At 33.6% G+C, this 11,057-nt stretch overlaps 1 protein-coding gene across 1 annotated transcript in view; it reads right to left on the reverse strand.

The window, feature by feature from the left end:
• Positions 1–258, reverse strand: part of LOC136068439 (probable leucine-rich repeat receptor-like serine/threonine-protein kinase At3g14840) — an 8,390-nt gene extending 8,132 nt beyond the window's left edge. Inside the window, exon 1 of the mRNA XM_065775587.1 lies at positions 39–258. Coding sequence (XP_065631659.1) covers positions 39–258 — 220 coding nt within the window. The remainder of the gene's footprint in view (positions 1–38) is intronic.
• Positions 259–11,057: the final 10,799 nt, after the last annotated feature.

Raw genomic sequence — 11,057 nt, forward strand, 5'->3', positions numbered from 1 at the left:
TATGAGGATGCGGCTTACTTTTTCCCCCCGTGTGTAACCTGAGACAAAAAGTGGTCGATTGTGTGGTTTGGAGCCCAATAAGAGATCCTCATCAGCGAACGTCATCTTGTCGTGGCAATGAGCACATATAGCAACTGTTTCTTCCGGGGCATGGGTTTCGCCTTCCTCTTCCTTTGTTCCTCTGGTTTCTTCAAGGTTTACTTTTTCCTCCTTTTCGGTGAGGTCTTCTTGATCATCAACATCATGGCAAGAAACCATGTAAGTGGTTGTCATTAGGCCCTCTATAAGAAAGCCTTTAGGGAAAAATCATGCAGCGTGACCGACAAGGGGCCTTCATTCGGACGAGGTCCCTTTCTTTGTTCCTTCAGACCATTTGTTCCCTTCCCTTGGGAGCAACTTTTGAATCATTTGCTTGAAGTTCCTTTTTCTTGTAAGGAACATTGGGTTTGGGTTACGCTGTTTTTGAAATCTCTTGTAGGTCACAAAAGTCCAACCCTCTTCGTCACCTACCAATTCGTCGTCAGCTCTATCATTATCTTGAGGGTTGAAACATGACGTGTGCATAGGCTCAAACGTCCAAATTGGATGTGCTTGCAATATGCCCTTGATGTTGATGGCAAGGTAGACCGTACTTCCGTTGGAGTTGGTGACTTCACAGAAATTGGGGATCCAACAGCGAACGTAGCATGATTTGCCTCAGCAGTTTCATCTAGGTCTAAAAGAATTTTGCCCTCCTTTGCAAGCCTTAGGATAAGGTCCTTTAGAACAAAACATCTTTCCACAGGGTGACTTACAACTCGATGGTATACGCAGTATTTTGGGTCGTTGGTACGCCCCATTTCCTCCGGACGCTTGCATTTTGGAAGCTTGATCACATTCTTCTCTAATAAGTCCTCGAGCATGCCTTGAACGTCGGCATCTGGAAATGGATACGTCTTTTCTTCCATCTCCTTCAAAGTCAATCGTCGCTTCTCTCGTTCTTGCATTGAACCGGCCCTTTTCTCCATTCTCTTATTCTCTTTACTGGAGATCTTCACAGGCTCCACAGCAATGGCCATAGATTCCTTAACCATGGGTCTGGAAGACTTATCCCCCTCCTCGTATCTTTCTTCTCTTTACGCTGCTCATCAACAGGTAAGCCCTTTTCTCCATGGCTGGACAGGCTAAGCTCCATGTCATGGGCTCGGGTAGCAAGTTCTTCAAAGGTGTGAGGTTTGATTCCTTGGAGGATGTAAAGCAACCCCCAGTGCATTCCTTGGATACACATTGCCACTCCTGAAGATTCGGAAAGGCGATCTTTGCAGTCGAGGCTCAATGAGCGCCAACGATTGATGTAGTCTACCACTGGTTCATCTTTCCATTGCTTCGTGTTGGTTAATTCCAGCATACTTACGGTACGTCGGGGACTGTAGAAACGGTTCAAGAATTCCCTTTCCATTTGCTCCTAACTATCAATGGACTCGGGTTCGAGATCCATGTACCAATCAAAGGCATTTCCTCGAAGAGTACGCACGAATTGCTTCGTGAGCAAGTCTCCATCCGTACCGGCATTATTACAAGTCTCGATGAAATGAGCAATGTGTTGCTTCGGATTCCCTTTCCCATCGAACTGTTGAAACTTAGGAGGTTGGTAACCCACAGGCATTTGTAAAATGTCGATCCTCTTGGTGTATGGTTTTGAATATATCAAAGAGTTTTGTGGTGCCCCACCATATTGAGCTCGAATGGTGTTCGTTATCATGTCCTGTAACTGCTGGACTGATAGAGATGAAATTGAGGTAGAGCTCCCTTGTGGACCACCAGCCTTCTTTGGAGAAGATGTGTGAGCATCTTGGGATGTATGCTGATGCGTGTGAGAATGGCCTCTGCTAGACTCCCCTCGATTCTAAACCTTGAGCTTGTTCATAAGCGTGGCGATTTGAAGGTCTTTCTCTTCCACGGTCTTGGTAAGCTTGGCTATGGCGTGTCCCATTTCAGCAATCTTTTCGTCAATGGTGGCAGTCTCCGTCACCATGGCCGCCATAGCTATTGTCCGAGAAGAATTCTCTGAGAAGATAGATGAAGTAACTTCTCGGGGGATCCTCGAGAAGAACCTGCCTGTGAAGGAGTGCTCGACCTAGCATCTGATGCAGAATAATGATATTCACTCCCCATTGTTGAGTCCTCTGGAGCGAATGCTGAATCTCCCCTCCTAGAGGAAGTATGCTTGCTTGTCCTCAAAGTGCTCAAGGAGATGACAGTCTTTGGCTGTGCTGGGGCACTTATGAGTTTCGTCACAGGAGCTTTTCCTTCGACTTCTTGTGATGTGAGGAGCCTCATTGCCTTAGCTTTGTTTCGAGTCATGGGACCTGTGGAAGTACTGCTGCTTGTTGACCCCCCAATGCTTTTGGTAGCATTCTTGGAATCTGAGACTTCTTCGAGGCCATTAAACTAGGTGGATTGGAGACTTGAAGATTTCTAGGATGGAGAAAGAGATGAGAGGCAGAGATGTCCCACTGGGTGTGCCAGAAATTTGTATACACAATTTTCGTAAAAGATAAATCACACGATCACGAAATAGTGTAACAAATAATCAATTTGTATTTGATTTGTATATATGTGAGTACAATCCTCTGTATGAATCTTTACAATGAAAGATTACAATAAATTCCTCTGATTCGATCTCCAAGAAACGTTACGATCTGAAGGGGGCTATGAAGCTTGATCTTGAATCGTGCTTTGATGTCTCCAAGTTGAACGAATAATTGAATGTGCTTGATTTGATGCGAGGGCCGTTGGCTTGATCTCAAACTAGGTTAAAGGAAAATCCCCACTTTGATTTGAAGAAGTAGGAATAGGCCTTGATGAACAATGGAATTCTCGTGAACTTTAGAGATGACTCTCTATTTTGGCAGAGTGTCGGTAGTGTTTTCTCTCTAAGTGTACTCCTTTTTCTCAAATGAGAAGCCTCTATTTATAGGCAACTCAATAATATTTAATTTGGAATTTTCTCTCAGCATTTATTGAGAGCTAAATGTGGATTTAATTTAGTCTCCCATTTAATAAGAACTTTCCATATAGGTCTTTTCTTCTGACATTGCCATATGGTTTTCTTATTTGATGTTGCCACATGGCTTGATTTCATTTGCTGATCGTCCACCTCACCAATTGGAAGTTAATTTGATCACAAATATTTTATCATGAACAATCGGACGACTGTGAATACATCATAAAATTTTAATGTCTACAGATGTATCTAATTTAAAAGGAAAAAAAAATTATGATGATGATGATGATGATGTGGATGACGACGACGATGAAGAGAAGTAAAGGGTGAAGTTAAAAATAAATAAATAAATAACTCACTAAAGCCTAGTACACATTTTCAATGAGTTTCTTTTCTTTGCCCCTCATGATCATGGGTTTGCAGTGGACTTTTAGTGTGTTGCTGCATGGGCTCTTAAGAAGAAAAACAAAAAAAGTTTGGTGTTGCATAGTGCACGTTTTCACACTTGCACACATAGGTTAGACAAAAGTTAAAAAGTAAGAAACCCAAGTAACATTTAGGTGGGATTTAAACTATTTAAATGTAAAGTCCATATTTTTTTTTTGGCGCCGGGGGGGGGGGGGGGGGGAGAATCACCCAATATATTTTGGAAGGGTCAACGACCCCGTGTTTTAGACTATATTATAGAAATATTTTGAACTTTTTTTGGGGGGGGGGGGGGGGGCATGGCCCTCCATCCAACAACATGCCTCCGCCCGTGCTAAAAAATGCCTGTGCTAAAAAGCTAATGGATATTTGATTATGAGTTGTATACCTTTTTTATTTTTATTTTTTATTTTTTTATTAATTCGTAGGCATAATTCATTTTGATTGTGTGTGATTTTCTTGTTATTTGGATACTGTTTGAATATATATGCACACACATAAAGACAACATTTAATGGAAATTGAATGAATTATGTGGACATTCAAGGTTTGTTTGAGATCCGCTTATTTTGCTGTAACTGAAAATTTTTTGTTGAAATTACTGTAGGTAAATGTAAAAGTTATTTGAAATAGTACAGTGAGATATATAAATAGTACCAAAAAGTACAGTGGGGCCCATGAGTAGTAGCAAAAATAAGTTAGATAGTAAAATAAGCTAACTTTTTAATTTGAAGCAAACATACCCTCAATGACATGTCTTTTTTGGCCTCATTGGCTGATTGCAAAAATACATAATAATAAGATAATTATTGCTTTGACAACCGACTTGAGTGAGAACTTCAATAAAAGGACCACAAACACTTTCTTCCATTAAAAAAAAAAGAAAGAAAAGAAATGTTAACAATGTCCTTATGATATTAGTTTAGGAGTTATTTTTTGAGTTCAGTGTTCAGTTGCACTAAATCTATTGAAATTATAACATATGTCTATTTTTGAACACATGTCACCATCTTAACAAGTCTAGTGCACTACATGCATTGGACTTAAACTTCATCCTATTTTTAGAAGCAGTTTTTTAGGAAAATGATAAATCAATAATTGTTATTGATTGCTTTTTATATTTCTCGTAAAAGTAGTGTCAAAAATTTTCTATGGTTTATTAACAATTGCTCTAACAGCATCCATCAACGTGACCAAAAAAAAAAAAAAAAGAAGGGTACCACAAACACTTTGGACATTGTACGACCTCTTCAAGTAAGATTCACAAAGACGCAAACTGTATAGACTTCTAGACTTTATAGAGGATTCTGGTGTTGTAACATTTAACATAGCAGTAATAATATCTTTTACCTACAATAGAACAGCAAATAATCTAGTGGCAAAATATTTGACAATTTTTGTTTCACAATTCATAATAGCTAAATCTTCACCATAGAATAAACTTTATCTGTTAATAGATTTACTTTAAAATATTGTTAAGGATCCTCATTGGATGATTCAAAACAAATCATCAAAGATAATAACACTTGTGTTGCATTGATCACTAATATAATACAAAGTCATTATCTTCTTTCAAAGATAATAAAATTCAACTATATGATTGGTTCTTAAAAAAAAATCAACTATATGATTTATTGGCCATATATAACCATATAATTGACTAAAATAGGAAATGTAAGGAATGAATTCTATAAAATTTTGTCCTAAAAATATATCTGGAGTAGTCCTTTTACTAGGAATGGAACCCTACTGTTTCACTGTGAATCCCAAACACCAAATTAAAATAGAGGTGGACATGGTTGAATGTTGATGGTCCCAAAACGCCACAGGATTGCTTGTACACTATATTGTGGTTCATGGATGAGAGGGAGAGATTAGCACGTTCACCAGGTGGATTTATGACAGCACATTGCATAGAAATTTTATATATATATATATATATATATGCAAGGTAGAAAAAAAAATGTAAAAATTGACTTGCATACATTTCAACTTGTGTGCAATAAGTTGAATTTTCATTTCCATTTTCAATGAAGTTATCGTTTTCTTCATGTTGATTTATTTTCTTGCGCTGTGTCTTTAACCTCTACGAAAATGGAAGGTGAATCTTTGACCGGAGATAATTATATATACGGTGATGAAGTATGAAACCATTTCAAGCAACTTTTCCAATCTCTTAAGCCGTTACTTAAGTAAAATCTAACCCTCTTTAATATTCACATTAATTGCATTATTGCTAAAATTTACACTTAAGCATAATTTCTAGGTCAAACCATATTTTGAGATCAATAGGTGACCATACTAAAAACTATACAAACACATTTCTTTGATTTTATTCCTTAGACCCACGTGTATCCTAGTGGGTGCATGGAAATGCCCATGTGTTGGTGTTGCCATCTTGATCCACTTATTAGGTGCATGGCAATACATGTGCTACTATAGCTACTATAGTAGCTTTTATATAACCATTGCATGCCTTTTATAATAATCTTTTTTATCCTCACAATTTTGATGTAAAGACTTAAGACCAAATTGAGTGTATTTTCGTGGTATATTATATATATATATATATATATATATAGACAAACTCATTCAATATTTTATTTTTGGATAATTATCCGGTGTGTGAGACGAAAAAACTGTACACCCCTTAGTCAGATGCGTATGAATTCTAAATATTTGCATTAGAAAAAGAAAAAAAAAATCTATATTCATTAGATACTCTTTTTTAAGTCCTCTCAAACTGTTCATTACATACCATTTAAAATTATTTTTAAAAAAAAATAATTGTTACGTTGCATCAAATTGAGTTCACATATTCACTTCAAGGTATAGACTGTAAATGCTTTGACACTTTCTGTTTATTTCGATATGGACAAAGTTAAGCTACAAATTTTCATAAAAAATTAGTTGTAATTTAAGGCTGTAATCTTACTTAATAAAATAAATATTATTGCATATTTTAAAAGTTTAACTGTTAAATTGCATGTTTTTTATGGCTCTTAGTACACACGTAAAATTTTGTGTTAATTGGATATTATTTACTATATAATTTATAAACTTATATTTTATGCATAATTTTAGACTATAACAATTTTTAATTTAAACAATTTATTAATGACATAACTATTAACTTTTAATTTTTTAGAAATTTTGCAAGCATGAAAGATATAAAAAGAAGATGTAATCCAGTTGTAGATTTGTCAAAATTCATTTCCAATAAAAAGATATTGAATAAGGTTGTAGTTTAAGGCTACAATCAATTTTGTAACTAAGCTTTATCTTTTGGATATATTTCTTCCTTTTATTTTTTATTTATTTACAGAAAATTCAAATTAAAAAGAAAAATCTATATGCTTTCAAAAATAAAAATAAAAGTTTCACTTCGCAACTTTGATTTACAAACTTACAATTCACAAATAGCCACTAGAAGAAGAGATAAACTTCTCAAATTTCCCAAACTCGTAAAGAAGTACAAACACAGCTGTGAACAAAAAAGATAAAAAACAGTACACAATATTTTTTAGATAGAGTTGATGGCTCGGATTTAAACAATGCTAACTCCAAGATAATTATTTTTTTATCATTAAATCAAGAAATTGATTGATATTTAGAGAAAGCTCAACTCGATAATAAGAATTTTTATCAATTGAAATTTGCATCATCTAAACCCATTATTTCGTGAGTAGAGGCTATCCCCTTATAGACTTCCAAAACAAATCTACTATCAACTTCCTCACCACTAGAAACCATTGAGATCTGTCTGCCTTTTAGGGACCCCTCTTACCTCCAAACATACTCACTTCGTTTAGGTTCCCCCCGTTGCTCGCCAACAGAATCATCATGTATGCATCAAGAAACTTTGCCAAAACCTTAGTTAGTGAAACAGTGTTAAATAAAAGTTTTGGGGTTGTTCTTCTTACCCCGTGAGCAGTGCCCCCAGGCCTTGCAATCATGAGCTTAGATATGAGAGACAAATGTTAACTAGAAAGATATGTATGTGTGAGAGATGTTGAAAGAGGCTAGTGAGTGAGTGCTTTTATAGTAAGGGAAGCATATTCAACTGGGATTTGAATATAATAAAAGATTATGAATTTTTGGATAGTTGTCCTCATGGACGGAGCCATGGTTGGACTTGGGGCAATGGCCCCCTCAAGTGTTTAGAAAAAAAATATTATCATATATATGGGTATTAATTTTAGCAATTTTGTTTTATAAAATTACATTTTTGCATCCTTAACAATATTATTGATTCTTTTATGAGTATTATTATAGTCACAAATTTTTTTAAAATATTTTTATAAACTGTTAAGGTAGCAAATTCTTATTGATTCATATTTGGGCCCACCATTTACATTATTTTTTTACTTACTGCAATAACCACTCATCACATTAGCAATTTGTAAAAAAGCTTGTAGCTCTAGAATTTTTCTCATTTTAAAGACCAAATTTAAAACAAAATATACTAGCCCAAAAAAAAATTAGTCCAACAACAAAATTATCAATGGTAAAACTTAAAAAATTTAAGCCTAGTCAACCAATTATACCCAAAAGAAGCAATTTGACCCTTTAAAAAATTTTAAACAACCAGCAGCTAAGCGGCTTAGCAGTAGCAAAGTTGGAGGCCAAAATCACTCCACACAACCAGTAACAAAGCCGCCTCCTCTAACTCTAAGTTTTGGCTCCGTCCCTAATTGTCAATAATGTGTAATCTATGAAGGAACATGGTGGATGTAAGGGACAAGCAAGTTTTTTTAATACTTGGTCAATATTTATATCTTTTTGACCAAGCAGGGGTTATTAACTTGTTTCTAAAGGTTAGGTGATTTTTTTTTTTTTATTATTTTTTTTAATTTTAGATTTTCAATTTATGGTATACACTCCTAATAATAATTTTTTATTATCAAACCAAAACACCAATCGGTTTTTGGTGTAGGTGAGAATTGAATCTCAAATCTCTTTCCTTTATACTCTTATTCATTATGTGAGATTTAATTATAGGGATTACTTTTTGATTAAAAAAGATTATATCAAAAAGTCATAGTTATATATATATATATATATAAAACAATGGTATTTCTATTGATTTGACCTATGAACAAATACAGATATTTCTTGCTTATTATTAAACAATCACTTTTTCACAAACCTCAAGTTTCATGCTTATTTGAGTAATAGCAATGAGATTCCTTAATATCATGCTAAGAATAGTAGTAAATAATATCCAATTAACACAAAATTTGACATGTGTATTAAGAGCATAAAAAGTATGTAATCCAACGGTTAGATTTCTAAATATGTAATAATATTAATAATATTGAATAAGATTGTAACTAGGGTGTGCGCGGGTCAAGTTAGGCAGGTAATGGCTAATATTTCTATCCAACCTGCCATTAGCAGGTTGGGAAAATTCCAATTGGCCATCGACCCATCAAAGTCTAAATCCGGCGGATTGGTTACAAATTTTGGCAGTGTTAACCAGTTAGGTTAGGCTGGTTCAACGAGTTGGCATTAACAATGTTCTTTTAAAAAAAATTATCACAAACTACAATTTTTTATTGAATAATCTCAAAATATAACTAATGCACACAAAAAATTAAATGTAGATTTCATTTAATAATGTCAATTCCAAACAAGCATAGGGTCAATGAAAAAGAGATATATCATCTCTAATAGACCATGTCTCCACAAAAAAAAAAAAAAAAAAAAAAAAAAAAAAAATATATATAATATATATATATATATATATATATATATATATATATATATATATAGTAGGTTGCTGCCTTACAACTGAGGGAAATTCAATCAACAAACCCAAAGTCTTAACATTCCCAAAGTCGCATCAATGATTCAAAATAATAATATACAAACATAACAAATAAACTTCAAAATGGAATGCATGTTCTTAAAAACAATTATCACAAACTACAATTAGTTACTAAATATAGAGTATATAAATACTTTTGATAAACTATAGAGTATATATAACCAACCTTGGTGCCTAAACTTACCGTATTACAAACTATAAGAACCACTAAGAATATTACACATACACGACAGTATAACTAACTCTATTATTAGAAACTAAATGACCTCTAGCTTTTCAAAAAAGTTAAGGAAGAAAAGAACAAAACAACAAGAAAGAGGGAGGGAGAGGTAGCGGAGTGTAGATATGGCTGAAGTGAGTTTAAGGTTTCAATGTTGATTTTTTATATTTTGTTTAAGGAATTAATTACTGATTAGCTATAAAAATTGACTTGGTAAATTAATTAACTTTAAATAAAGAATATATGGTTGAACAATTTGAACTAATATATATATATATATATTATTTATGTATAATTAAGCGGGCAGGTTGGGTTGTAGTAGGTTGGCAATTTTTTAATCCGTTTCCCAACCTAATCTGCTATTTTATAGGTCTAACACATCCAACCCAAACCGCCTAACTTAATGACCTGCATGGGATGGGTGGGTTGGTAGGTCAAGTGGATATTTTGCACACCCCTAGTTGTTACCTTAGGCTATAACCAATTTTGTAGCTAAGTTTTGTCCATATATACATATATGAAAATTTTGATAGTAGAATATTATTTGGAGTAGAATTTAAATTTTTTAAAACTTAGATGACAAAGTTTTTATCTAAATTAAATTATTGTTAAATCATATCCCTTAGTCAAGATTTTTGTAGCTTAATATCCTAATAATATATTAATTTAATAAGATGCAACTTGAGGAAAGGAAAAAACAAAAACAGAAGCGTGAGTTGTGTGGGATTTAAATTTAGAAAATTTTGATGATAGATTTTTAGTTTTATTTAAATTAAATAGTTGTTAAATGTTATCCATTAATTTGAGAAAATATATCATAATAAATAATACAGAATTAATTTACTAATTAGTAGTTCTTAAAATGTTGATAATAGATTTTAGTTGGAGTAGAAGTCAAAAGGTTTTTTTTTTTTTTTTTTAAATTACATTTTACCACCATAAACTATGTACCAGATTACACTTTGCACCTTAAACTCTCCAAATGCACACTTTACACCTGGGTGTTACTTTTGCTGTTGTGTTTGACAATTGATAGAATTCTATTACATATGACAAACACATGTTTCATGCTTAGTTGGAACAAACTTAAAAGACTGAAACATTTTGATATGCATTGATAATAGCTTAATTTTGCATATTTATATCATTGTTAGAAAGCATTATCATACTTATTTTGAGTTAATTCATGCATTTTACATTTGGTTTTGGAATAATGTTGAATAATCAATTTTATGCTTAATTGAATTTTATTGCGTGAATTTGTCTTTTGTAGAAGAATGGAATGAAATAAGTGGATTTGTACAGAGAAGAAAGCTAATGGACTTTACTTTTACAAGGGCCATGATGAAGTTAAAGAAGGCAAACCCAATTAAATTTAAGTCCAATTGAAGCAGGGAATCAAAGGAAATTTGCACCAAATCCAAGTCCAATTCGGATTAGAATTTCAGCCTACACATCAGTTAGTATTTTTGGCATAACTTTCAACTCAGATGTCCAATCGAGATGATTCAAGTTGAGTTGGAACTTAAAGGGCTACAACTTTGTAGCTTACCTAAAGTCCGAATTCTGACATTAAATGGGCCAAAATCATCTGCT

This window comes from Quercus suber, unplaced genomic scaffold (genome assembly GCF_002906115.3).
Source record: "Quercus suber isolate HL8 unplaced genomic scaffold, Cork oak 2.0 scaffold_115, whole genome shotgun sequence".
Classification (NCBI taxonomy): Eukaryota; Viridiplantae; Streptophyta; class Magnoliopsida; order Fagales; family Fagaceae; genus Quercus; species Quercus suber.